The 15802-nt window shown below is 42.5% G+C and overlaps 1 protein-coding gene across 1 annotated transcript in view; it reads left to right on the top strand.

Moving 5' to 3' along the window:
- The first annotated feature begins 459 nt into the window (after nucleotides 1-459).
- The window catches only part of c14h1orf210 (chromosome 14 C1orf210 homolog), a 112206-nt gene continuing 96863 nt past the window's right edge, over nucleotides 460-15802 (top strand). The window contains exon 1 of the mRNA XM_039734667.1: nucleotides 460-731. Within this exon, the coding sequence (XP_039590601.1) occupies nucleotides 460-731 (272 nt within the window). The remainder of the gene's footprint in view (nucleotides 732-15802) is intronic.

The following is a 15802-nucleotide window of genomic DNA, read 5'->3' as shown; positions in this document are numbered from 1 at the left end:
GGTTACAAATCCTGGCGGAGCAAGTCTACCCAGAATCACAATGTGGAATTCGTGCCAACGTGTCAACAATCAACATGGTTTTCTAACTCAGAGAGCGACAGGAGAGTTGCAGGGAGCAAAGTCAGACGCTTATGAAGATCTTACAAAGGCCTTTGACCTTGTCAGCAGAGATGGTTCCTTCAGAATCCTCCCTAAGTTTGGATACTGACAGGCTCCTTAGTATCATTAGATCATTCCACGAGGACATGAAGGGCACAGTGGTCTTTGATGGGTCAACATCTGGCACCTTCAACATACAAAGTGGAGTAATGCAAAGGTGGTGTTCTTGCCCTCACACTGCTTGGGGTCTTCTTCTCAGTTCTATTGAAGCATGTCTTCCGATCTTCTACAGAGGGTATCAACCTTTGCACCAGGTCAGATGGAAAGCTTTTCAGACTCTCCAGGCTAAGGGGCAAAACCATGGTTCGGGTGAAGTGCCTGTGTGACTTTCATTTTACAGATGATGCAGCAATCACCGCTCACTCAGCTGATGACCTCCAACTACTTCTGGATGGCTTCAGTGGGGCTTGTTGTGACTTCGGTCTCACCACTAGTCTGACAAAAACACAGGTCATGGGGAAGGATGTGGACTCTTCACCCAGCATCAGAATCTCCAACCATGAAGTGGAGGTCATCTATGAATTTGTGCACCTGGGCTCAACCACCTCAGACTCCCACTCACAAACATATCGGTAAGGCTGCTATCGCCATGTCCAGACTAAACAAAAGAGTGTGGAGCAGGGACGTGCGGTCAGGGGAAGCAGGGGAGGCAGAGCCTCACTTGTCATCATCTATCCATCCATCCATTATCCAACCTGCTGTATCCTAACACAGGGTCACAGGGGTCTGCTGGAGCCAATCCCAGTCAGCACAAGGAGCAAGGCAGGAAACAAACCCCAGGCAGGGCACCAGTCCACTGCAGGGCACACACACCCTCAAACCAAGCACAATTTAGGATCGCCAATGCACCTAACTGTTAAGTGAAATGTGGCTTAACTCAGCGCGGCTGTTTTAATCAAATCTGCACCTCCGGATTAAAGTTTTACTCGTGCAGACCGCCAGGGGAAAAAGGGAGGCGGATTGGCAAACATTTACTCGAGTCGGTTAAAATGTAAAGATGTTAGTTTTGGTAAATTTAAGTCCTTTGAGTATCTTGCCGTTGTTATTCATGGAGATTCTCACGTTCTAGTATTATCCGTGTATAGACCTCCTAAATATAACGCGTCTTTCTTTGAGGAATTCTCTGACTTAATGTCAATTTTAATTACGAACTATGACACACTCTTAATAGTCGGCGACTTTAACTTTCATATCGACAATCAGTGTGACCAAAAAGTAAAAGAATTCATGAACCTCCTGGACTCTTGATTTGAGACAGCTCGTTAATCAACCTACACATAAAGCAGGTCATACGTTAGACTTAGTGATTGCTAAAGGACTTAAAGTTGACATAAAGCAGGTCACTGATATCGGTCTATCAGACCATTTCCTTCTACTATTTAATATAGAAATAAAAATAGAAAACACTCATGAGAAGCATTTTGTTAAAAAACGCTTCTTTGACTCATCAGCAGCTTTAAAACTTACAAACATTCTAAGCAATCAGTCCGTTTATAGTGCCAACTATAATAGCGAGGATAATGTAAATAGTAAAGTGGAAAACTTTAATTCTAAAGTAAGAACTGCTGTTGACATAGTTGCACCTGAAAAGACAGTTAAAAAATCTTCTAGTATTGTTATTCCATGGAAGACCCAAAGAGTGTCTGATTTAAAAAGAACATGTCGTAGAGCTGAGCGTAAATGGAGGAAAACTAAACTAACTATCCATTATGAGATATTGAAGGCTAAAATAACAGAATACAATAACACTGTCCGCCTTGAGAGGCTGCTATTTCTCTAAGATTATAAATAACAATGCTAGTAATCCCAGAGTCTTATTTTCTACAATTGATCGTCTGTTAAACCAGGTACTGTGGTGGGTTGGCACCCTGCCCTGGACTGGTTCCTGCCTTGTGCCCTGTGTTGGCTGGGATTGGCTCCAGCAGACCCCCGTGACCCTGTGTTCAGATTCAGCGGGTTGGAAAATGGATGGATGGATGGATAAACCCAGGTAATACAAAGGAATGCCCCCAGAATACTTCCAGTGAAACCTGTGAGAACATTGCTGTATTTTTCAATCAAAAAATTAATGATATTAGAGATAACATAGTATATCTCCCCAACACTGCAGAACCTCCAAAGCCCCGGTACTCCATTATAAACAAATTAAATGCTTTCACCAGGATAGATTTACCTGAATTACATAGTATAATCTCTCAACTGAAACCCTCCACCTGCGTCCTTGACCCAATACCAACAAGGTTTTTCAAAGAAGTATCAGGCGTGCTAATTGATAGTATTCTTGACATAGTTAATTTGTCATTAGATACGGGGGTCTTCCCAGACTGTCTTAAGACTGCTGTAGTTAAACTGCTCAAGAAAAATAATCTTGACCCCTCTGCCTTTGAACATTTTAGACCCATCTCTAATCTGCCCTTCTTAAGTAAAATTCTAGAGAAGGCAGTCATTATGCAGTTAAATGACCACCTCAATAAACCTGCTATTCTTGATAAATTTTAGTCGGGTTTCAGAACAAATCACAGCACAGAAACTGCACTCGTTAAAGTAGTAAATGACTTGCGGGTAAATGCAGACAGAGGCCATTTATCTGTTCTCATCCTCTTAGATCTGAGTGCTGCATTTGACACCATTGATCACAATATTCTTAGAAATCGCCTTAGTCAATGGGTGGGCCTCTCTGGCAGTGTCTTAAATTGGTTTGAATCCTACCTGACAGGGAGAAAATTCTTTGTGAGTTGTGGTAATCATATCTTAAAGACACATGACATCCAATATGGTGGTCCACAAGGCTCTATTCTGGGTCCGCTGCTCTTCTCAATCTACATGCTTCTGTTAGGTCAGATTATCTCAGGGCACAACGTGAGTTACCACAGCTATGCTGATGACACACAGCTGTACTTATCAATAGCACCTGATGACTCCGACTCTCTCGATTCACTAACACAATGTCTGACTGGTATTTCTGAAGGGATGAATAGTAATTTTCTCAAACTAAATAAAGAGAGAACTGAAATTTTAGTAATTGGCAATAATGGATTCAATGAGGTTATCAGAAATAAACTTGATGCACTAGGATTAAAAGTCAAGACGGAGGTAAAAAATTTAGGGTTATAACCGTTGACTGTAATCTGAATTTTAAATCGCATATTCATCAGACCACTAGGACAGCATTTTTTCACTTAAGAAACATAGCAAAAGTTAGACCTCTTATATCAATGAAAGATGCTGAGAAATTAATTCACGCTTTTGTTTTCAGTAGACTAGATTACTGTAACGCACTCCTCTCAGGACCACCCAAAAAAGACATAAATCACTTGCAACGAGTGCAAAATGGAGCTACTAGAACCTTAACTAGGAAAAGAAAATCCGAGCACATTTCTCCAGTTTTGATGTCACTACACTGGTTACCTGTGTCATTCAGGATGGACTTTAAAATACGGCTTATGGTTTACAAAGCCTTAAATTAATCTCGCTCCATCTTATATATCGGAATGTCTGACACCTTATATTCCAAATCGTAACCTTAGATCTTCAAATGAGTCTCCTTATAATTCCAAAAGCTAAACTTAAAAGAAGTGGTGAGGCGGGTGGCCTTCTGCTGTTGTGCGCCTAAAATCTGGAATAGCCTGCCAATAGGAATTCGCCAGGCTGATACAGTGGAGCACTTTAAAACACTGCTGAAAACACATTACTGTAACATGGCCTTTTTACAACTTCACTTTAACTTAATCCTGATACTCTGTATATTCAATTCATCATAATAACTATTCATGGTGGCTCTAAAATCCGTACTGACCCCTACTCTCTCTTCTGTTTCTTTTTCGGGTTTCTTTGTGGTGGCGGCCTGCGCCACCACCACCTACTCAAAGCATCCTGATGCACCAACATTGATGGACTGAAAGCCAGAAGTCTACGTGACCATCATCATCAGGTCCTTCCATGAAAACTCTAAATACAAAGAGGACTGTTTGACTAATGTTAGGTAGATTGCCCAGAGGGGTCTGGGCGGTCTAATGGTCTGGAATCCCTACAGATTTTTTTTTTTTCTCCAGCCTCTGGAGATTTTTTGTTTTTCTGTCCACCCTGGCCATCTGACCTTACTTATTCTATGTTAATTAATGTTGACTTATGTTTATTTTTATTGTGTCTTCTATTTTTCTATTCTTCATTTTGTAAAGCACTTTGAGCTACATTTTTTGTATGAATATGTGCTTCATGATGCTCAAACAATGATGGACGGATTAAAAGGCAGAAGTCTACGTGACCATCATCATCATCAAGCCCTTCCGTGAGAATCCTAAATCCAAAGAGGACTGTTTCATTTATGTTAGGTAGAATGCCCAGAGGGGACTGGTCAGGTGGTCTCACGGTCTGGAATCCCTACAGATTTTATTTTTTCTCCAGCCGTCTGGAGTTTTTTTGTTTTTTCTGTCCCCCCTGGCCATTGAACCTTACTCTTATTCGATTTTAATTAATGTTGATTTATTTTGTTTTATAATTGTGTCTTTCATTTTTCTATTCTTTAATATGTAAAGCACTTTGAGCTACTGTTTGTATGAATATGTGCTATAAAATAAATGTTGTTGTTGTTGTTGTAACCTGCATGTCTTTGGACTGTGGAAGGAAACCCACGCAGACACAGAGAGAACATGCAAACTCCATGCAGGGAGGACCCGGGAAGTGAACCCAAGTCTCCTTACTGTGAGGCAGAAGCACTACCACTGCGCCACAGTGCCGCTCACCTGTCATCATGAAAAGTAAAAAAAAAACTAATAATGATAATATAAAATAAATGTGTCCACTGGTCTGTGCTATAATTTTTTTTTCGGTATGATTCCAATATCTTTGATCATTTTTATAGTTAAAATAGCTGAATTGGCGGATTTCCTCTTCAGATACTGGAGAGAAACGCGACGTGTGGCAGCGACGAGCCTCACCTCATCTCGGACTGCGCTCTGCCGCACACGCTGGGTTGATGCTGGGTTGCCTGTTGCTGTCTCTCTGTATGTTGCCAATTTAAGGTTTGCACACACGTTTATTATGCACCCTGACTTTCTACAGTCTGGCTAACATCTTTAATGTTATTATTAACATATTTAGTCTTGCTGATCGGACAATAAACCACAGTGAAAAGGCACAAGATGGGGCAGACAGTACCGTGATGCCCTAAAGGGGGCGCATGTGAGCTCAACAAGTGCCCATTGCTGCTGTTCTTCTACGCCAGGGGTGTCGAACTCCAGTCCTGGAGGGCCGCAATGGCTGCAGGTTTTCATTCTAACCCTTTTCCTAATCAGTGTCCAGTTTTCACTGCTAATTCACTTCTTAATTTTAATAGCCCTGTTTTGGAGGATTCAGTCTTTTGAATTTCTTTCTTTCTTCATTAAATGATAGCCAATCAGAACTGAGATGTGAATCGAGCCGACAGATGACCATCTAAACTGGGATTTCAAACTCCAACCAATCTCTTAATGAAAAGCCGATTCTTGCTGTTAATTAAACCTGTTATTTAATTCCATGGCTTGTTGCTGCTCTCTCATTCTATCACAGCAGACATTTCCAAGACTGTTGATTTTTCCGTTTTTTCTAAGAACACCATCCAAATGTTTTGGTGACCTGAGAGATCAACCTTACCGAGACCTTCACCTTTCTTTATTTTCAGATATTGTGCGATGGGCACAGGTGAGCTGGTCACGTGGTGGCTCGTTTTGTGTCTCGTTATTATTTGGCTGCTCATTAAGGAAAAAAGAGACAACTAAGGGGCCTGAGTCAAGTCAATTAAAACAAAGGCAAAACAAGTGAATTAGCAGCCAAAACTGGTCACTAATGAGGAAGATGGTTAGAATGAAATCCTGCAGCCACTGTGGCCTTCCAGGACTGGAGTTCGACCCCCCTGTTCTACGCAGAGGTGCCTATAAGTTAGCGATATCAGAAAGTCAAGTGCACTGTGGCGGGCCGTTTATTTTTATTTTTTGTTCTGACTGACAGCCAAAATGGAAGATTAAGATTTTTTAAAACTGAAGGAAAATAAGGAGGACTTTTACAAGAAAGTGACGGAGATTTTCGTGGAGAAGGACAGGCGCATGGACCTCATTTACAAATAAAGGTAAGACCATAAACGGTTTTTAATTTTAGAAAAAATGGGATCAGACTAAGAAAAAAAAAACAATCCAATAGTTAAAAACTAAATTTTGACCTTAAATAAAATATTCTTTTGCTTTTCTTGTTATCCTTTTTTTAATCAGTCTGCATTAAAATTGATTAAAGCATCAGAATTAAAAGCTAAACTAAATATTTCCACAAAGCTCAAAATTGAAATCTGTTTTTTTTTTTTTTTTGTACACCTTTCTATACTTTAATTTGTATTAAATGAGTGTGAATTGTGGAATTTAGAACACGTGGAGGGTGAGGAGCAAATGCGCTCTCTCTCGCTGCTAGAAATGTCACGTTCTTTCTTAGTCAAATGTGAACCTTACCTGTGTGTGTGTAAAGAATGATATGAAACATAACCAGCAGTCAACGTGCAGGCTGCCAATTGAATAGTCAATGAGCTACTCTTTGGGGTTCATATATCTTTAAATGTCACTCTGAAGGAGTCTGGGCCCCACCAGCCATGAACCTCACCGCACGTCACTGGTGTGGAGCAACAGCAGGCTGACAGAACACACTAAGGTCCAAGTCTACAAAGCACCCTCCTTTATGGCAACGAAACTTGGACACAGCATGCCAGGCACGAGCGAAACTCAACACTTTCCACATGTGCTGCCTCCAGTGAATCCTCAACATCTCTCGGCAAGACAACATCTGCAACAATGTTGTCCTCAAGACGGTCAGGATTGGTAGCACATACTCATACATGCTCCTGAAGCACAGACGGACATGTTGCGCGGATGGATGTAGGCCAAATACTCAGGTTACTTAATGTACGGAGAACAGGTAAATAGGAAAAGGCCTGCAGGCAGACCACAGCTGCAATTCAAAGATGTCTGCAAGAGAGACATGAAGGACCTTAGACACAGACACGGACACGTGGGAAATGTTGGCCTCCAAACAGCAATCCTGGAGGCAGGCGGTGCAGACAGGCTTCGCCTGTTTCGAAGAAACGATTGTCCAACAGAAAAAGAAGAAAAGCTAAACTCCTGTAAGAAAAATCAGACTTTCTCTCCACCAAATGTAGTAGAGACTGTAGAGCAGGGGTCTCCAACATGTCGCTCGTGAGCTACCTGTAGTTCGCCACCCATTTCCAAGTAGCTCGCCAAAGGGTTAATGAATCCTATATAAATTTGAAAACTTGATTAGTCAAATTATGGGTGGGTGATCTTTCCAAAAAAATCATATCACGATCCTTTTAACACAAAATCACGATCTACAATCTGAATTGCAGTCTATCATTTCAATGTGGCATACACTTAAGAGAATATCCAGACTCAAACTCATCAAGACCTCAGTGACACTTTATTTTAAATATCAAACAAAGTTGAATTCAATTGTTCTGTCGTTCGCTAGCTAAGAGGAGTTAAGGACCACGAAGCTGGCGAGTGAGTGAGGAAGGCAAACGGCCCATTGCGCGGATCTTGGAGTCACACAAATAAATCGGTACTGCAAGTGAACTCTGATACACAGCGCAAAGAGAGAAGTCGCAAAATCAACAGGAATATTCAAGCAAATTATAGAAAAAAAAAAACAATCTAAATCCATTAAGTAGTTCTCTCGTGGAAAGCGGACAGACATACAGACAGATAGAGAGACATTGGATTTTATATATTAGATATTAATAAACCTTCAACATAATGTGCAGTTAAAGTCTCAACAGCATTTCCAGAGCTTAGTAGAGCCAGATAACTATAAGAATCTTCACCAAGCTGCAGCTCTGAAAATGTCAGCTTTGTTTGGGTCTCCATACCCCTGTGAGTCTGACGTGAATGTCATGAAGTCAAAGTTCAGAACAAGACTGAGAGACGAACATCTAAATGACTCCATGAGAGAGAACCTCAGGGGCTCCACTCCACCATACACCTCAGTGCCAGTCATCTGACTAACTAAAAAACACATCACACATGCGACTGGACCTGTGAATAAAGTGACACAGTGACATGTGACAAAATGACAAATGAAGAAGCCATATCTGTGGATTTGGAATCACATTGTTTTGTTTTGATAGCATTCACGTTTTAATTCAGTAGTGAGAGATACACGAGAAAATGCATACAGACACACAAAATGCACTTGAAGGTGAACTAGATATTTGTTTGTGATGTTTTAATGCAAAATGAGAGTTGTGGACACCAACATTTTGTAAACGTTGAGGCAAAACAAGCTTATTCAGTTTGTTTGGGTTGAAATAAGTGATGAGAATAAATGTTAGAAAACATGAGGAGCTCTCGGCCATTTCATTTTGTAAAAGGAGCTCTCAGGGAAAAAAAGGTTGGAGACCCCTGGTGCAGAGACTGCCAATCCTGCACAGGCCTGCTAAGTCATAAAAGACGCTGCATTAGAAGCTGAACCCAGCGCTCAACGCCAAAGACTCTCGTGATTGACGGCTGCCTGTAATGCTGCATTGCTCTTTTCTTTACTGTGAAAATGTAGGGGTAAGGTTGTGTACTTGTTTGGATGTTCATTCAGTGTAGGATATCAAAGTGAATAAAGGAGATAAGAAAGAAAGAAAGAAAGAAAGAAAGAAAGAAAGAAATAAAGAAAGAAAGAAAGAAAGAAAGAAAGATGGAGGTAAAAGGAAAGAAAGAAAGAGAAAGAAAGAAAGAAAGATGGAGGTGAAAGGAAAGGCAAGAAAGAAAGACAAAAGAAAGAAAGAAAGATGGAGGTGAAAGGAAAGGCAAGAAAGAAAGAAAGAAAGAAAGAAAGATGGAGGTAAAAGGAAAGGAAGGAAACAAAGAAAGATGGTTCAGGATTGAGTCAGAGCAGTGGGGGTGAAAGAGAGGTGGCAGACCGATTTGTGCTTGTCGGCGGGGGTCTCTTCTGGCCAAGCAGAGCTTGTTGGGTCGTTTCACACACACGCACGTTTGGGACACAGTTTACAGGCTCAGATAAATGCAGGTACCCGCCAAACCAGGGGTTGGCGCTGCCCTCTAATTCTTTTTTCCTCTCTCCCGGCAGAACAACTGAAGAATCCACCTAATAATATCACATCCTCAAGACCCACCTCTTCATGACGTCACTTCCGGTTCCCATCCTCCTGATCCCACCTCTTCATAGCATCACTTCCTGCGAGCTCGACTATATACACCGCCCTCACTTTCTCTTGTGTCAGTTCCGATTGGAACTCAGTCAGTAAAGACGTCATTTCCTTTTGTGGTGTGACAGTATATGGGAGATCCTCCCCAAACCTTTGACGGTGCTCTTGTGTTTATTTAACCGTGGGCATCAGTGACGTGACTCTTCCTGAGTCACCAAGTCTCTGTGTTGGTTTTGAAGAAGATCCTGATGGTGTTTTTGCCGTCTGATTTTTAACCTGTGAGTATTTCTTCATTTATTGTGATTTTTTAACTTCCACTACAGCACTGTTTTTTATCTTCATATCATTCATTAATTAGCTTTTCTAAAGAACACTTGTGCTGCATCCATCCATCCATTATCCAGCCCGCTATATCCTAACACAGGGTCATGGGGGTTTCTGCTGGAGCCAATCCCAGCCAGCACTGGCACTATTTGCACTTTGACCAAATAAACGACATTTTGCACGTTTACACCAACCTTCACTGGTTTGAGACCTCATTGCGCAGACTCATCCTTGTCTCATGACTATCGCAGCTCTGGGTTCAAGGGACATGGCAAACTCCAAAACCCAAAGTAACGAGTGTAAACTACACATGGACCTCCCACCCTGCCATAATGCTTACAGTTCATGACGCACTGCCTCACTTTTTCAACTTTGACCCCAAAACAGGGAGCAATGCAAGTCACCTCACCTCAACCTCACGAATGACACACTGCAGACCCCATGTCCTTAACTCCCCCACCTAGGAATCAGAATTTGAAACAACACAGGACCCCCCACAATCCAGTTTAATGACGATATGCCCACCCTCTCTGAATACTGTTGCAATGGAGATCACTAGATAGGACCACCACCCCCCCAACCAAAACAATCCCAGATAATGAATTTTTACAGGCAGCCATCCCCTCACCCTTCCTACAGCATACAGTCTTGTGAAAAAGTAAGTACACCCCCCCATAGAAATGGTTGCCTATTCCAACCTATCTGAATGGCACATCTTCATACAGATAAAGGCCATCTCCTTCAATAAATGACACATTAAACTGACATGGTGTATTCATTCTCTTAATCTTAATTAGCAAAAACGGAGATCTGTTACATGGAAAAAAGTAAGTCCATCCCTACATTTCTCAAAACTTTAAATCCATTGTGGCAGATGGCCGAGGTCCTTGCCCGACCGGGACACCCCTTCTGTATATGGTTCTGGGGAGCAGGCATGGGCTGCACAGTACCTCCCCCGGACCACTTGGTGGCAGCCCCCCTGGGTGACTGTGGTGCCTCAGATACCTGCAGGGCTCCATGGGAGATGAAGTTCTCCACAGCCCTGTTGGGATCCGTGGTGGCTACCAGGGGGCACTGCAAGGGTTCCTGTGCCTGCCTGGGCCGTAGTTCAGCCACACCTGGAGGTGCAATCAGAGGCAGGTGGTCAAGCACCTGAAGCACTTCTGGGTGAGCTATAAAAGGACCAATCAGCCACCACACAAGGAGGAGGACAATGCTTGCCATGAGGAGGAGTGGTGCTGAAGAGAAGGGTGTCTTGCGTTGTGTTTTTGAGACTGCCTGTGCGACACGGGGAAGGCGTCCCCCCCATACGTACCTCCGGTGTTAGTTTGTTGTCAGGTGTTAGTTTGTGTCAGGTTGGTGCCTATATAGCGCCTTTGTTACACCATCAGAATAAAATGAAGTGTTCTACATGAGGTGCCAATGATTAGAACCCCGTTAGGGAGTCTGCAGGTGGACCTGTCTCTCTTATTTAAACCTCAGATACCGAGGGTCTGCTCTTCTCTTTGCTACTGACATGCGGGGTGGCATCATGATGAGATCAAATGAGCTCTCTAAGGGTTGTGGATGTCCAGGAATCTGGCAACGGACTGAAAAAGATCACTAAATCATTTAATATCAAACATTCAACTGTAAAGAAAATCATCTAAAAGCAATTTGTAAAATCAATACTTGGACTTTACCAGAGAACATGCCATATCAGTGAATAGTGTTATACAAAAATACACAGACCTGAATTTAAAGTGTGGCAGTTGATGCCAATCACCACATATCAAGAAATAATCTGCCAATGTCTTTTCCTGGGCAATTTCACCCACCCCTACAGAGAGAGGCTGGGAGGAGGAACTGATACCCACCATACGACGAACCACCTGGACTGGGACCCGAGTGCAGCCAAGACACTGGAATGAGGCGAGGTTTTTTTTATAGTGGCTGGAGTGGCAATCCTGCTACCAACCCCCAAGTTTTCCCTGCAAGTTGCAGAGTAGAATCACTTCTGATGTTCACAGGATTCAAACTGGCAACCTTCTAACTATATGATAGATAGATTTATTCATTTGGATGATGACTTGATACAAAGCAACTTACAACATCTGAGATACAATTGGTTACATTTCCTTTCTTTTTTAAATTGGAGCACAGGCAGGTGAAGTGACTTGCTCGTGGTCACACTGTGTCAGTGGTGGGATCTGAACTCACAACCTCAGGGTTTGAAGTCCAAAGCCTTAAATACTACACCACACTGCCTGATAGATAGATAGATAGATAGATAGATAGATAGATAGATAGATAGATAGATAGATAGATATGAAAGGCACTATATGATAGATAGATAGATAGATAGATAGATAGATAGATAGATAGATAGATAGATAGATAGATAGATAGATAGATTGCTCTGGCATCATACCTCTGTTAAAAGAAGCCATTTTGGGACTGTTGGTGGCTGGCAAGATAAGCTGTAATCAGCTCTGCTGCTAATTTCTAACCAAGAGGCCTGTTTTCTATGAGCCCCTCCACGACCCACATGGTCAGGGCAGTCAGCCCGAGGTCAGCGGTGTCAAGCTGTGCAGACTGTCTGCAGAGTCACTCACACTCAGTGCCTTTTTAATTTTTTTTTTTTTGTTTGTTTCCCCTCACCCAGACCCACCCCTGGCACCACCGGCATGCAAGCTTGCGCCAATTTACTTGCAGATCACAGCAGCACAGGCAGCTTCTTAATCATCAGACACAACGGGAGCAAGGCGCTCGCTGACTGGGAGGAAGCCACTCTATTGTTTCAGGGGTCATATCACACTTCCTCCCGAGCAAGGTGACACAATGTTTACTCCATTTAGGCCACTCTTTTCCAAACAAGCTTCATTTTTCAGCTTAGTGGGTGAGACAGCAGAGTGCGCGGCTACAATTTTTTTTTGTTCATTTTGGATGCAGAAACCGGGAACAAGATGCTCAATCTTATTTGAGGAAGCGCAATTGTGTCTGATGGTGGCTGTCAATGTTTGGCAGCTGAGCTGTAGTGCAGGCACAGGAAAGGGAAAAGGAAATGTGGAGAAATCAATGCATGAGTGGGAACTCAGTCTTTATATAGCGCCTTTTGTAGATTGTGTATAACCATTGATGCAAACTTCCTTCCACCAGCCCTGAAGTCACACCTAGTGTACCATGCCACTGCCATATGGATTAAAGATGGTACATGGTAGACGCCTAAACCGTATTGTTGATAACAGCAGTGGCTGCTGGGAAAGAATGAGCCTCTGACAGAACATCAGCCCACTTAATTTACAGGCGCCTTGACAAAGTCTTCATCCACCTCAGTGATTGTCCTGTGTTCTTATTGTCCAACGTGTTCTTTGGAATTCAAATGGATTTTTGGGGGGTTAGCACCATTTGATTTACCCAACATAGCTACCACTTTGAAGAGGCATATTAAATTTTTATTGTGACACAAACAAAAAAACAGAAATCCTTTAAGTTAATCCTGATACTCTGTATGTTCTATTCATCATAACCCCTACTCTCTCTTCTGTTTCTTTTTCTGGTTTCTTTGTGGTGGTCTACTCAAAGCATCGTGATGCTCCAACAATGATGGGTGGATTAAAAGGCAGAAGTCTGCGTGACCATCATCATCAAGCCCTTCCGTGAGAATCCTAAATCCAAAGAGGACTGTTTCATTTATGTGAGGTAGAATGTCAGAGGGGACTGGGTGGTCTCATGGTCTGGAATCCCTACAGATTTTATTTTTTTCTCCAGCCATCTGGAGTTTTATTTTTTTTTGTTTTTTCTGTCCACCCTGGCCATTGGACTTTACTCTTATTCTATGTTAATTAATGTTGACTTATTTTATTTTCTTACTGTGTCTTTTATTTTTCTATTCTTCATTATGTAAAGCACCTTGAGCTACTGTTTGTATGAAAATGTGCTATAGAAATAAATGTTGTTGTTGTTGTTATATCAAACTTAAAGAATGAAACAAGATTCCATCCATCCATCCATTTCCTAACCCGCTGAATCCGAATACAGGGTCACGGGGGTCTGCTGGAGCCAATCCCAGCCAACACAGGGCACAAGGCAGGAACCAATCCCGGGCAGGGTGCCAACCCACCGCAGATGAAACAAGATTTATAAACTTTAAACAGAACTTTTCTTAACAAGAGCTTTTCCTTTTTTGCTCTATCAATTTTCTCTTTTTTGTGTGAACTGTTTCACTTTGAATTTTTACTAGTTTTTAAAACTGAGGATATTTTGTCTTTGGAATCATTTTGACGAGTCAGGCATTTGCTGAATCCCATTTACAAGCTGGAGCCGCTGAACTTTGATAATTTTGGATAAATGCAGCTCCACACCTCATTGGGACTGGGACTGCCAAAACCAGAGCTTTTCTTTCTTTATTTCTGGCTTTAGAGTCATTCCGGTATGTGTTCAGACCAAAGTGTGTGTGTTTGTTTGTTTATTTATTTATGAATTTATTTGTGCCCTCCGGTGGGCTGGTGCCCTGCCCAGGATTTGTTCCTGCCTTGTGCCCTGTTCTGGCTGAGATTGGCTCCAGCAGACCCCTGTGACCCTGTGTTAGGATATAGCGAGTTGGACAATCACTGACTGACTGACTGACTATTTATTTATTTAAAGAGCTTCTGTTAAAAGCCAAATTTCCCCCTGGGGACAAATAAAGTTCTATCTATCTAGTGATTTCCAGTGGGGAGAGTACAGTAATATGAACAAGTGTGCATTGTAGTGTGACTTCTTATGGAAAAGAAGCAGCATGTGAAATTTTTAAAAAATCATACCATACTCCGTCATTGTGATGTGAACCTGAGGCCTGCACTGAGCTGAGCTTTGCCAGTGGGCAGCAGATTACGCAGCAGCATAACACAGGAAAACATGGCTTCAGGGAGCAGTACTCCTTGTTTCCCGCCACTAATAAATTCTTTTTAAGTGAGTTTTCCATCCATCCATTATCCAACCCGCTATATCCTAACTAGAGGGTCACGGGGGTCTGCTGGAGCCAATCCCAGCCAACACAGGGCGCAAGGCAGGAAACAAACCCCAGGCGGGGCGCCAGCCCACACACACACACACCAGGGACAATTTAGGATCGCCAATGTACCTAACCTGCATGTCTTTGGACTGTGGGAGGAAACCCACAAAGACACGGGGAGAACATGCAATCTCCACGCATAAAGGACCCGGGAAGCGAACCAGGTCTACTAAATACGAGGCAGTAGTGCTACTGACTGCGCCACTGTGCCATCCTTAAGTGAGTTTTTCATTTTTCAATTGCAAAACACCTACAAAACAAATTTAAGTGTCAGTTTCGTGAAACTGTTTGGGAATCAAAACGTTGTTTCACTCATTATTAATTTTGACTGGTCGGCAGCTGATATAAAGTAACATTATCAATTTACTTATCTTATCGTTCTGTTAATCAGGTCTGCAGTCTGTAGAAATGGTACTTCGAAGTACCGTATATACTCTGTGGACGATAGAAGGCGCTGTTGCCCTGTGAAACCCAACAGACAGATGCTCTGGACACAAGTATAAAAGCATTTAAAGATTTTTAATTCTTTTCTTTTCAAAAGTGCCTCCAAAACACCACATCCACCAAATACACAATAAAATAACACACTAATTCTCTCCTTCTTTCGTCCCAGCAGCTCCATCACACTCCCACCCAACTCCACGAGTCCTTTTTATAGTCCTTGACCCGGAAGTGCGTCTGTCCTTCCGACCATGTGATTCATCAGCACTTCTGGGTCAGATTGAGAATTGTATATTCTTCAGCCCGGAAGTACTTCTGTCCTTCCGTCCCCATGACTTGGCAGTACTTCCGGGCTATATGGGAAACAGAAATCCCCGTGTCTCCCTGCAGCGTGACCTGGTGGCACCCACGGTAACCAGCAGGGCTGTGAAGCTGAACTCCATCTCCCATAGTGCACTGCGGGAATCCGGGGCACTGCTATGCTGCAGGGAAGTCGTCATCTAGCATCCTGGGTGTGTTGGTCGTGTTGAGCTGCCGGCCGTCCATCACAACTCGCGTATAAGTCGGGTCTTGAAAGCTGAAAAATCGATCGTAAAATCAGACCCTGACTTGTAAGCCCGTTCAAAAATACGACACTTAATTGTTTTGATTTTTTT

This window comes from Polypterus senegalus, chromosome 14 (assembly GCF_016835505.1).
Source record: "Polypterus senegalus isolate Bchr_013 chromosome 14, ASM1683550v1, whole genome shotgun sequence".
In the NCBI taxonomy this organism is placed as follows: Eukaryota; Metazoa; Chordata; class Cladistia; order Polypteriformes; family Polypteridae; genus Polypterus; species Polypterus senegalus.
The sequence above is the reverse complement of the archived record's forward strand: the minus strand, read 5'-3'. Positions and strand labels throughout refer to the sequence as shown.